Raw genomic sequence first — 13,901 nt, forward strand, 5'->3', positions numbered from 1 at the left:
GATTGGACAATAAATGTGACTCCTATATATAGAGAGACCTAACAAGGTTTTACTACAGCCATATAAGGAAAACTTCCCCACCCCCTTGCGACCATGTTTTTCAACTAACCAGAATCATTTTTTACTTGTCCAAGATATCATAGGGACACATGTTCCAACCATGTTTCATGAAGATTGTACTAAAAATGTGACTTTAAGAATGTAAACAAGGTTGTACTATAGCCATATAAGGACAAATGCCCTGCCCCCTGACAACCATGTTTTTCAACAGACCGGAACCATTTACAAACTCATCATCAAGATATCATTAGAACTTATTTTTTGACTAAGTTTCATGAAGATTTGACATAATTAATGTGACTTCTAGAATGTTAACAAGGTTCATACCCATATAATAAAACTGCCATGCCCCCTTACAGCCATGTTTTTAACTATATCCAGAACCATTTTCTAACTAGTCCAAGATATCATTCAGACATATGTACTGAACTTGTCCAAGATATAATTGGGACAAATGTTCTGACCAAGTTTTGTGAAGATTGGACAATAAATGTTGCATCTAGAGTGTTAACAGGGTATATGTTGATGATGCATTAACAACAAAAAATACATCACAATATTGTGCTCAAGTGAGCTACAAATATTGGCAAAAAGACTTTCGAAGATGGAGATATTTGTGAACATCAACGGTTCCAAAAAAAATTTTTTTTTTTTTTTTTCCACATAGACATTTAATTTCCTGCCGGAAAAATATAATTAATATACATGATGAAAATACTCTCTTGGAATATAACTGTTGATCCTTTGTCCATGTGATTATTAGTAGCAATTGGTTTTGCTTTTTTTAGAACTCTCTGATGTTTTTCAATTGAAAACGTGAGTTGATATATCACTGCAGTAACATATTTTTGATCTTTGACAAAAGCAATTGGACACAGCTGTTAAATTATTACTGACATTTATTTGAACAAGTAAATAGCATACAATTATGATTGAAAAAGATCACAATTTAAGCCAGAACCCGCAATCCAAATATCCCTGGTCCACTCTGAATACCACACATGGAAATAAGCATTTTTACCAGATAAAAAAAGCTGTATCATACTTATTTGCAATGTGTACATTCATAAGATATATGTAGTTACAGAAGCAGTTTGCAGTTCGCAGGGCCTTGTTTGTTATGACAGATGTGGATAAAAACTTGTATATTAATCCTGTATTTAACATACAGATTTTAAAAGATGTATAAAGATTAACTTCTCCAAAGGTGATCAAAGGTAAACCATATCAAACAGAAATTAAGTTTAATTATAAAACATACATGAAATAAAACAAAAATAGGGCGAGCCACTAAATCATTTGTATCAAGCGAACAAATAAAATGTTGCAAAACCAGACCGCAAACTGATTTGTGGTATCTGTTGTAGAGCATCCAACACCATGCTACCAAACACACAGATTATGAGGCATCAAGATATCTTCAAATCTCAGATGATCCCACCCCTTCCTGGGCCTAGGATAAACTAATACTTAGCAGAAGTTCTATGATATCAAATGGAATATTTAGTTTAATGCTATCATTTCCATCAACACTATTTCAGTTGAGGAACATTTTAAGATTATAAACAGTAGTTAATGATTCATTGACCTTTATTTTGAATTACATGGGTGGCAACATAAGGTTTATTTAACTGCCTGTTTTTAGCCTAGATAAGGTTTAATTCTTTACCAGTTGCCACGCCTGTTTGGGGATAATAACAATAAAGTCTAATTGTAAACAAGAGGACTCTGAGTGCTAAGGCATTCACCTGAGAAACAAAGGAGTTAAACTATACTGACCTTAAATATGACTTCTAGAGGTTAACAAGCTTTTTCTTTAATTTGACCTAGTAACCTTTTTTTATTTATCAAAAGTGAACTCAGTTTCGAACTTGGCCCAGATTTCATATGGACAAATTTATGCTCTGGCCATTATTCATGAAGATTGAACTAAAAATGTAACTTTTTTTAGAGTGTTAACAAGGTTTCACTATAGCCATATATGGAAAACTGCCCGCCCCCTGGTGGCCATGGTTTTGAACAGACCAGAACTAACTTGAACATCAACCCAGATATCATTAAACAAAATTATAACCAAGTTTTATGAAGATTGGACTAAAACTATGCCTTCTAGAGTGTTCACCATCTTAAGCGATAGCAATACACGAAAAACTGTTGGGCCCTCGGGCGACCATGTTTTTCTACAAACCATGACCATTTCCAAACTCAGCTGAGATATCATACGAAAAAATGTTCTGACCCAGTTTCATGAAAATTTGACTAGAATTTTAACGTCTAGAGTATTTACAAGGTGTTACTATAGCCATGTAAGAAACACTGCCCAGCCCCCTGGTGGCAGGTTTTCAAATACTGAATCCATTTTCAAACATAGTTATCAAAACAACAAATGTTATGATAAAGTTTAAAGACAATTACATTTTTTAATTTGACTTCAAGAATGTTAACAAGGTTTTGCTATAGTGATAATTAAGTAAAACTGCCCCATCCTCTGGCCACTATGCTTTTCAACAATCCAGGACCATTTCCTTACTCAGATGAGATATGATTGGGACAATATAATGTTCTAACCAAGTTTCATGAATATTTGACTGTAAATGTGACTTCTTAATTTGACCTAGTGACCTAGTCTTTTACCTCATGTGACCCAGTTTCAAGCCTAGATATAATTTGGACCAATCTTCTGACCAAGCTTCATGAAGATCAGACAATAAATGTGGCCTCTAAAGTGTTACCAAGGCAAATGACGACACACAACAGACAAGGCATGACAGACAAACGGCGATCCCATAACGTAGGGTACTAAATAAAAACAGAATGCTGAATGGTTTGACAGAGGCACTGTAAAAGGTACACTGGAGTGTAAATTAAGGGGGAAAAAAGTTATAACTGAGATTTGTTTGTCTTTAATACCAAAATAGAGGCTAGGTCAGAAATTCAGGCTCCCATTAAGACATGTTTGAGTACAAAGCTATTTACAGCAAGAAAGATAAATGAAATGATTCATGCCTCCATTGCTCCAATACATACAGAAATTGCTCATGCCTACAGCAGCTTAGAAATTCACCAGCTTGTCAGAGGGCCGCTCAACAAGATTGTTTGTTGCCACTATAATCTCAAACAACAAGAGCTGTCCCAGGGCACAAGCATGCTCCATGATGATCCCCAAAACATGTGTTGCATTCAAACCTTAACCGGATTTTTTAAGTACAAAACGCTGTATAATCCAGCTGAAAATCTGGTCACAGTTCTACGTCTTAGTCAGTGAATGTTCATAAAAACCTATGCAAAATGTTATTTTAATATCTGAAATAGACACAAACATGTTTTTAAAGCCTAATAATGAATCATTAGGGCTGCAAATAGCTTGAAACCATTTCACCATTTTTATTCCAAATTTAAACATAATGCTGCAGAAAGCATACTACACTGGGAATCTGATTACAGACTCGAAGTTCAAAAAGTGCTTTAATGTCTCTTTTAATTATCAGTAATTACCGAATGCTTTTAGTTTACTGCAGCGCAGAGAGTTCTTGGATTTCAAAAAACATCCTTATTTCTGCTTTCAGCTCATAAAATCACCAACACAATTGTTGTGAACGGAACAAAATAATCCTGTGAGCTTTATGTTGGTTTTATTTGCTATCGGAAGAACAATTTGTGTTATAACAGTCATTACAGACCGGCAGAGCAATTTGTGTTGTTACTGCCATAACAGATGCAAATCTGTGACTTTCTAGTCAAATAATCATACAGCTCAAGTTAAAAAGCATTTATTTTCAAAAGCACTGGTATTAAATCATGTAAAATGAATGGCCAACAAATATACTGTCAGTCATTAATTTTAAACTGGTGCACAAATCTTTGTGGTGCTTTTTTTACAATCACTGATCACAAATTCTCAAATAAATCAATAAAAAAACAAAACTCACAAATAAACACAGCAGACACACGGTATTTAGCTCAATGCACTTGGTATCATTAAATGAGCCCTGTTCTGGGAAAACTCAGGGCTTCAAGAAAAAGTGTTGTCCCACCTGTGCAGTCCACACAGGCTAATTAGGGACAACAATTTCAGCCAAAACTGGTTTTTCCCTTCGAAGAGACTTCCTTTAAATTAAAAACACAATAAACATGAAGAGTGCCGTCCTTGATTATCCCAAGAAACAACACTTCCCACATGCATTAAGCACCATTTTCCCAGAACAACACTTAAATAAAACACTCAACGCAAGGCTGAAACGCTTAAAGATCTTCAGAACATAAAGTGTATAAGCCAATAAAATATCAATTTTACTGCATGGAATTAGTAACAACAAAGTGGATGGAATGCCAATTTTGCTGCTACTTTGATGGAAGTTATTCTTCCAACATAATTTTGCGTTTAGTGATTAAAACAATAATTTAAATTCTCGGCATTGAAATTTGTAATGCAAATTATAAAGCGAATCCGCTGCAATAATGTGAAATCACTAAGGTGTATTGAATGTGAAAAAAGTGTTTAAGATCAAATAAATATCAAAATAAATGCAAAAAGTGATCCAGACAAAATAAATCTTAAACTGTCTGGAAATTATCTACATATCAATTATTTAAAAAGAAAAGGTAATAGTTTGCCTGATATATTTACATAGGCATACAGATTCAACACTTTGTTCATTGTCGCAGGGCTATAGGTTTTCAGGTACAACAAAGCCAGGATGTTAGTAAAATATGCATGCCCCCCCCCACCACCACCACCCCACCACCACCACCACATGACTTGCAGTAGTGGTATCTGTGACCTTGACCTTGTATCTCTTAATTTTAAACTCATAAAGGGTCATTCTTCATCAAGACTGACCAGCATCCGATTTGATTATAGGTCTCAAGGGTAATACCACAATCAGTAAGTGTTGTAATCATTATTGTAATTTTAATGTGAAGAAAATTATGGAGACTTGGGGGTGTCGATGCTGAAGATGCTTAAGACATCGAAGGTACACCACTGTCAACAGTGACAAAAGTAAACCTTCACAACCTTACAAAGAAACCCTTCATATTCTTGAGAGAATTATTAAAAAATAGTACAAATTATAGTGCCATGTAACCTATCCTGATGCTCATATAAACACCTCTCAAGTTTTGAATACTCGAATATCAGTTATGCCCATTATAGATTGCTAAGTTTTTTCATGCCTGGTTGGTAGGTTTCAAAAATTCACTCAAGTAGATGCTAAATAGAACAAGAGCACCGCCTTGCGGGTGCAGACCGATCTATTTTCTTTTTAAAGGTGAAGGGACTCTCAATTTCAATCACAAAGGAGGGAGGGGTGGAGTGAAGAGGGGTGTATAGTGTGGGGTGTGGACATTTATTATCTTCCAAAAATGCGAAAAAAAAAATGAAAAAAACAAAATCAAGGGTGGGTGATGGGGAGGGGATTCTTGGGTGTGATGGTTGGACAGTATTTCAAAAATAAAATAATAAAAATAAATATTTGTGTTTTTTAACCGTTTCAAAAAAAATAAATGGGGGGGGGTAAAGTGTGAGGGTGTGGTGGTCATTTGTGAGATGATCTTAAAAAAAAAAATAGGGGGGAAGGATTCTGGGAGGGGGGGGGGGTGAATCAAGGTCATTCAAAGATCAAGGTAAAATTCAACTTGCCAGGTACAGTAACCTCATGATAGCATGCAAGTATTTGTAGTTTGAAAGCAATAGCCTTGATACTTGAGAAGTAAAGTGGATCGAAACACAAAATTTAACCATATATTCAAAGTTAAAAAAGGGCCATAATTCTGTAAAAATGACAACCAGAGTTATGCAACTTGTCCTTTTACTGTACCTTCATGATAGTTTGCAAGTGTTCCAAGTATGAAAGCAATATCTATGATACTTTAGGGGTAAAGTGGACCAAAACACAAAACTTAACCAAATTTTCAATTTTCTAAGTATAAAGGGCCCATAATTCCGTCCAAATGCCAGTGAGAGTTACATAACTTTGCCTGCACAGTCCCCTTATGATAGTTAATAAGTGTTGCAAGAATGAAAGCAATAGCTTTGATACTGTAGGAATAAAGTGGACCTAAACACAAAACTTAACAAAATTTTGAATTTTGTAAGTATAAAAAGGGCACATAATTCTGTCAAAATGCCAGTCAGACTTACATAACTTACATAACTTTGCCTGCACAGTCCCCTTATGATAGTTAGTAAGTGTTGCAAGTATGAAAGCAATAGCTTTGATACTTAAGGAATAAAATGGACCTAAACACAAAACTTAACCAAAATTTTCAATTTTCTAAGTATAAAAAGGGCACATAATTCTGTCAAAATGCACGCCAGAGTTATCTAACTTTACCTGCCCAGTCCCCTCATGATAGTAAGTAAGTGTACCAAGTTTGAATGCAATAGCATTGATACTTTCTGAGAAAAGTGGACCTAAACGCAAAACCTAACCGGACGCCGACACCAAGGTGATGACAATAGCTCATTTTTTTTTCAAAAAATAGATGAGCTAATAAATTGTGTATGGTCCTACCTATTCTATCAGTTCAAAGGGCATTTCTTAATCTTCAAGTAAATACTATGTGTAATCTTCAATATTAGTAAGAGTGTAGAAACAGACAAAACATAATTTCATTCTATTAAATATCAATAAACTTCCACAATTCATCCTTTACTTTTCAACGTAAACTTTTACGCACAGGCCTAAACAAATAATTCGGCAAATGAGCTTCATTTTGTTCCTAGAAATGTCACAATTCCTTCATGCATGGCCAGGTTTTATAGCAAGGCAAAAACAATAAAGTTTGGAATGACACTTAACACAAAATTATTCAAATTGCAGAATACAACCTTCTGAAAAATGATAATCTTGGATAAAATTCTATCTAGGATAAGATTTACTCTATTAATCTAATAACTCTTAAGTTTTTGAACACTTTATTTTTATTTATTTTTTAATTTAGATACAAAAAATATTCAAAACAATACAGATGTCTGAAATTATAGAAACAGGTATATAATGTTTGTTTTTCAATTATTATATTGAAATAAAAACAATAAATGAGTGTGAAAAAAGTATTGTGCTGTTCTCTTGTTTCTCTGTTTGAAATAAATAAAACTTCACATCATTTGCAATCCCTTACCTAAAAGTATACATACAAGAGGCTCAAGATGGCCCTAGTTCGCTCACCTGAGAGGAGTCGCTTCATTCAATCTTTACCAAATGTCAAACTTGACCTTGATATTGTCCAGACAAAAATCCTGGTCAAGTTTCAACATTATTTCATCTGCGAGGTCATGATCAATGCACCTATGAAGTTTCATGATCCTAGGCGTAAGCATTCTTGAGTTATCATCCGGGAACCATTTTTCTTAGTTGAGTCACCGTGACCTTGACAGCCATTGTGTGAATACGTTTTTTGGCAGTGTGACCTTGACCTTTGACCTAGTGACCTGATAATCAATAGGAGACATCTTCCAGTCATGATCGTTGTACCTATGAAGTTTCATGATCCTAGGCATAAGCGTTCTTGAGTTATCATTTAAAAACCATTTTACTATTTCAGGTCACCGTGACTTTGACCTTTGACCTAGTAACCTGAAAATCAATAGGGGTCATCTTCGAGTCATGATCAATGTACCTATGAAGTTTCATGATCCAAGGCATAAGCGTTCTTGAGTTATCATCTGGAAACCATTTTACTATTTTGGGTCACTGTGACCTTGACCTTTGACCTAGTGACCTGAAAATTAATAGGAGTCATCTACGAGACACGATCAATGTACCTATGAAGTTTCATGATCCTAGGCCTAAGCGTCTTGAGTTATCATCCAGAAATCATTTTCTATTACGGGTCATCATGACCTTGACCTTTGACCAAGTGACCTGAACATCAATAGGGGTCATCTACACGTTATGATCAATGTACCTATGAAGTTTCATGATCCTAGGCCTAAGCGTTCTTGAGTTATCATCCGGAAACCATTTTACTATGACGGGTCATCATGACCTTGACCTTTGACCTAGTGACCTGAACATCAATAGGGGTCATCTACAAGTTATGATCAATGTACCTATGAAGTTTCATGATCCTAGGCCTAAGCCTTCTTGAGTTATCATCCGGAAACCATTTTACTATTTTGGGTCATCATGAAAATTAATATGGGTTATCTGCGAGTCATGATTCATGTATCTATGAAGTTTTATGATCCTAGGCATAAACGTTCTTGAGTTATCATCCGGAAACCATTTTACTGCTTTGGGTCACCGTGACCTTGACCTTTGACCTAGTGACCTGAAAATCAATAGGGGTCATCTGCAAGTCATGATCAATGTATCTATGAAGTTTCATGATCCTAGGCATAAGTGTTCTTGAGTTATCATCCGGAAACCATTTTACTATTTCGGGTCATCGTGACCTTGACCTTTGACCTAGTGACCTGAAAATCAATAGGGGTATCTGCGAGTCATGATCAATGTACCTATAAAGTTTCATGATCCTTGGCATAAGCACTCTTGAGTTATCATCCGGACACCATCTGGTGGACGGACGAACCGACATGAGCAAAACAATATACCCCCTCTTCTTCGAAAGGGGGGGGGGGGGGTATAATGAGAAAACTGCCCCCCTCCCAGCAGCCATGTTATTCAACTAACCAGAACCATTTTTTAACTCAACTCTCGTATCAAGGACACAAATGTTCTGAGCAAATTTCATGAAAATTGGGCCAAAAATCTTACTTCTTCTGTGTTCACATGTTTTCACTATATACATATAGAGAAAAATGCCCCGCCCACTTGTCCAAGATATAAAAAAAACGACCTTTCATGATGATTGGGCAAAATTGTGACTTCTAGAGTGTTTACAAGGTTTCTCTATAGCCAAAGAGGGAAAACTGCCACTATATACATATAGAGAAAAATGCCCCGCCCACTGGCAGCCATGTTTTTTCACCGATCTCGACCATTTTGGAACTCGTCTGAGACATCAATTGAACCAATGTTTTGACCAACTTTCATTATGATTGAGCAAAAATTGTGACTTCTAGAGTGTTTACAAGGTTTGTCTATAGCCAAATAAGGAAAACTGCCCCGCCCACTGGCGGCCATGTTTTTCAATGGATCTGAACCACTTTTGAACTCAACCAAGATATCATTAAGACAAACATTTTGACATAGTTACATGAAGATCGGGCATGAAATGTGACTTCTACAGTGTTTACAATGTTTTTCTCTTTTTTTTTACCTAGTGACCTAGTTTTTGACCCGGCACAACCCAGTTTTGAACTTGGCCGAGATTTCAATGGGACAAAGCTTCTGCACGATGACCAAGTTTCATGAAGATGGGACAAGAAATGTGGCCTCTAGAGTGTTTACAAGCAAATGTTAACGGACGGACGGACATACGACGGACAAAGACCGGTCACAAAAGCTCACCTGAGCAATCAGGTGAGCTAAAAATATAAACACATTAAACTAATTGCTATCTCAATATGATATCGTGTCAAACGCTGTTGGAAGAAACCATTGGTTATTACTGGTTACCCTATAAAGCAATTGGTCCATTTCCTTCAGGCATTGAATGCCAAGTTTTATTACCTTGATCCCAATGTAAAAGCACATGATGGAAGGGTCACCAGACAAGCGAAAACAGGACCAAAATCTGATTAAATAGCGCTGTAAAATTAACTGTCTGAACATTTAGATTCTTTATTTATGGATAAAAATCTGTTTGTTCGAAAATTTATTATGGTACTGTATTTCCTTATTACTTTTTAATTGGTTTTATAAAGATTACCTGAAAAAAGACAAGTAACTGTAATTTAAAAAACTAAATTCAATTTCTCCAAAAGTTGCTTCCTTCTTCACCAATCAACTAAACAAAACACTCAAAGATAATACACTAGGTTACCAGGAACATTTCACTGATTGAGAAAACATGTTCAGTGAACAATTCCTCAATCTAAATGATAACCCACAATTTCTGAATGAAAACTCCCCGTAGAATCAAGGTCTGGCAAGTAAATCAAGAAAACCTCGGAAAAAAAACTCATGCAATCAAGACTCCTGTGTCTTGCATGTTACTAAGCAGGCAAAAAATGTTCCTAGCAGGCAAAACCATCTTTCCACTTCCACTTCTGACAAGTTGTCTTTTCTCCCAGTGCCACTGAGCCATGGAGATAATAGGGTGATATTTTTGACGGCTGATGAACCATAGGCCCTGTAATTGACTACCTGTAGAGATGTTGTCATAAGTCAGGAAAAAAATTGACGAGATTGAAGAACCATGCAAATTTTTTATACAGAATTAAGAATATAGAAGACAATGCTTCGAAAAATCTGTCACACTGTAACAGACAGACTATTGCTGTCTTTAAACCCTGCACTGCAACCAACAGGATCACAGGATACTCTAGATGGATTTCATTTTTGTGTATTATTTGTCCTTAACCTCCGTGCAAAGTTTTGAATGGAATCAAATCCCTGCCTCCATAATCAACCATGCGATGATATCCTAGCCACGTGGAACAATAATTTTACTTTTGTTATTTTCATTTATTTTTTAATTTAGGTAATTATTTTTTATTATGAACCAAAAGTTATATACTATTTTCAAAAAATAAAACACTAATTTACTGATTTGCTTGCCGCACTGTGCAGGTCCCCCTGGAGACTCATCACTGTAGTCCCCACAGTTGTCCACGCGGTCACATGACAGCTCGGGCTCTATACACTTCTGGTTATCACACTGAAAACTGGAACCACAGGACTGGGATTTCCTGAACTCTGAAACAGACACATTTTAAAATGAGCTAAGCTCTGGAAAAATGGGATTGAAATCTTGTGCATAAAGTGTTGCCCCAGAGTGAAATCTTGTGCATAAAGTGTTGCCCCAGAGTGAAATCTTGTGCATAAAGTGTTGCCTCAGAGTGAAATTTTGTGCATAAAGTGTTGCCCCAGAGTGAAATCTTGTGCATAAAGTGTTCCCACAGAGTGAAATCTTGTGCATAAAGTGTTGCCCCAGAGTGAAATCTTGTGCATAAAGTGTTGTCCCAGAGTGAAATCTTGTGCATAAAGTGTTGCCCAAAAGTGAAATCTTGTGCATAAAGTGTTGCACCAGAGTGAAATCTTGTGCATAAAGTGTTGCCACAGAGTGAAATCTTGTGCATAAAGTGTTGCCCCAGAGTGAAATCTTGTGCATAAAGTGTTGCCCCAGAGTGAAATCTTGTGCATTAAGTGTTGCCCCAGAGTGAAATCTTGTGCATAAAGTGCTGCCCCAGAGTGAAATCTTGTGCCTAAAGTGTTGCCCCAGAGTGAAATCTTGTGCATAAAGTGTTGCCTCAGAGTGAAATCTTGTGCATAAAGTGTTGCCTCAGAGTGAAATCTTGTGCATAAAGTGTTGCCCCAGATTGAAATCTTGTGCATAAAGTGTTGCCCTAAAGTGAAATCTTGTGCATAAAGTGTGGCCCCAGAGTGAAATCTTGTGCATAAAGTGTTGCCCCAGATTGAAATCTTGTGCATAAAGTGTTGCCCCAGATTGAAATCTTGTGCATAAAGTGTTGCCCCAGAGTGAAATCTTGTGCATAAAGTGTTGCCCCAGAGTGAAATCTTGTGCATAAAGTGTTGCCCCAGAGTGAAATCTTGTGCATAAAGTGTTGCCCCAGATTGAAATCTTGTGCATAAAGTGTTGCCCCAGAGTGAAATATTGTGCATAAAGTGTTGTCCCAGAGTGAAATCTTGTGCATAAAATGTTGCCCCAGAGTGAAATCTTGTGCATTAAGTGTTGCCTCAGAGTGAAATCTTGTGCATAAAGTGTTGCCACAGAGTAATCTGCACAGGCTAATTAGGTGCAACACTTTCCACTTGGTTTTGTTTTCATTTGAATGAAGTCTCTTCTTAGCAAAAATCTAGTTAAGGCAGAAAGTGTCATCCGTGATTAGCCTGTGCAGACTATATAGGCTTATCTGGGACCACACTTAATAGGCACATGCATTGAGCCTGGTTTTCCCAGAGCCTGGCTCATTGATATCTATAAGACGCTTAATCTAGACTTCTTCTGGACTAATTAGCAAGATATTTTAATATTGCCAGCTAGTGCCCTCTGACACACCATACCATTGGCACAACTCAGTGACCCTTAATTATTTGCCATAAAAAATGTCTGCAATTTGTGTGACATACAATTATCTGTGACATATTGTAATGTTTAAACATTGTTTCACATGCAATATTCAATAATCACTCAGGGTGGAACAATTCCCAGTTTACTCCAGAATTGCATGTCAAGCACCCATTCACATCTCCATGCCTCTATAACAGCACTTACATTAAGAGCTAGAAGGACTTATCCTGTTCTTAGTATAAATGTGTATAGGACATTTTGGCCTCCAAGAATCGTTCAGCGCAATATTCAAGCAGACATAACCAGAATGTCTTATGTTCTGTTGGCAACACTTGCAATATTAACTGAAGCAATTTCTTCTCAATTACTCAGCATATGCATCCAATTAGCTTTGTTTAAACTATCAACAATACTGTCATAGACATTAGTTCAGATATGACTGAAATGCAAATATCATCCTGTAGTTATCCAATTAGTGCAATTTTCTTCTACTTTCTATATATATATATATATATATATATATATATATATATATATATTTATTTATATATTTATAATGGCAATGTCTTCTTGTGTTTTGTTGGCCATGTTGTAAAGTGGGGAATGGGAAATTGTCAATATCTTGTTGTCCCAAATGAATAAACATTATACATTTCTTATTTCATTCAGCAGATTTCCTGTTCACTTAACCATTTTAAAACAACTCCACTTCACAATTTTGTGTTAATATACATGTACCCTGGAGTTTAAACCTGTTACAGATAGAAGGGAGAGAGGAAGGTGCTATCACATCATGCAGGCTCTTATATTTCTAGAGACGTTAAAACGCTATGGCAATACACATTTTTGATTAATAATGGATAACAAGCCTTACAAACCATACATCATATTGTCCTTTTCAATTGATAATTACATAAAACATGAACATATATTCTTTAAACACTTTTCTTCATCTGACTCGTTTTAATACAATTAATCCATCCATCAGTTGTTTTTGTTTTGTTTTTCTTTAATTGTCATTTTGCCAAACTGTGAACAACTCCCTTCATGTTTTATTTTACAACCAATCAGAGACCTCACATTTCTAGAAGTTCTGATGATACCCATTGACACAACAATCAGGAACCTTTGAGGATGTCAGTAAACTCTTGGCTGAAAATTGGAAATTCAAAATTTAATCTATACTATCTGTTACAATTTCCTAAAAATAAGTTTGTTTAATGTAAAGTGTTTAGTCTAATTTATGACTTTTATGACAGTGATGTATTATTTTTCTGTCATTTCAATTCAGCTTTTCCAAAAAAATAACAAATTGCTTGTATTTTAAGAGCCAAATAAGATATCTTCTTGTTGCTATCTGGTAAGTGAGTATTCTTATCATTTTGAAAAACAATCCTGTGTCACCTTGACAACCGTTGGAAAGTGGAGGTTTGTTATGTTGGCAGTAGTCGCCAGAACACAAAAAAGGACAAAAAACATATATGTCCTCCCAAATCCCTTATTTGTTGTTCAGGTGAGTTCACTGGTTTAGGAGCCTTAAAAAAACGAACTCCAACATGCCAGAACATTACAGCAGAAATCAGCCCAGAACATTACAGCATAAATCAGCCCAGAACATTACAGCAGAAATCAGCCCAGAACATTACAGCAGAAATCAGCCCAGAACATTACAGCAGAAATCAGCCCAGAACATTACAGCAGAAATCAGCCCAGAACATTACAGCAGAAATCAGCCC

The 13,901-nt window shown here is 36.0% G+C and overlaps 1 protein-coding gene across 1 annotated transcript in view; it reads right to left on the reverse strand.

The window, feature by feature from the left end:
- The window catches only part of LOC127844563 (uncharacterized), a 114,731-nt gene that overhangs the window by 14,673 nt on the left and 86,157 nt on the right, over window positions 1–13,901 (reverse strand). Inside the window, exon 5 of the mRNA XM_052374917.1 lies at window positions 10,680–10,829. Within this exon, the coding sequence (XP_052230877.1) occupies window positions 10,680–10,829 (150 nt within the window). The remainder of the gene's footprint in view (window positions 1–10,679; window positions 10,830–13,901) is intronic.

The sequence above is a fragment of the Dreissena polymorpha genome, chromosome 9 (genome assembly GCF_020536995.1).
Source record: "Dreissena polymorpha isolate Duluth1 chromosome 9, UMN_Dpol_1.0, whole genome shotgun sequence".
NCBI classification, from domain to species: domain Eukaryota; kingdom Metazoa; phylum Mollusca; class Bivalvia; order Myida; family Dreissenidae; genus Dreissena; species Dreissena polymorpha.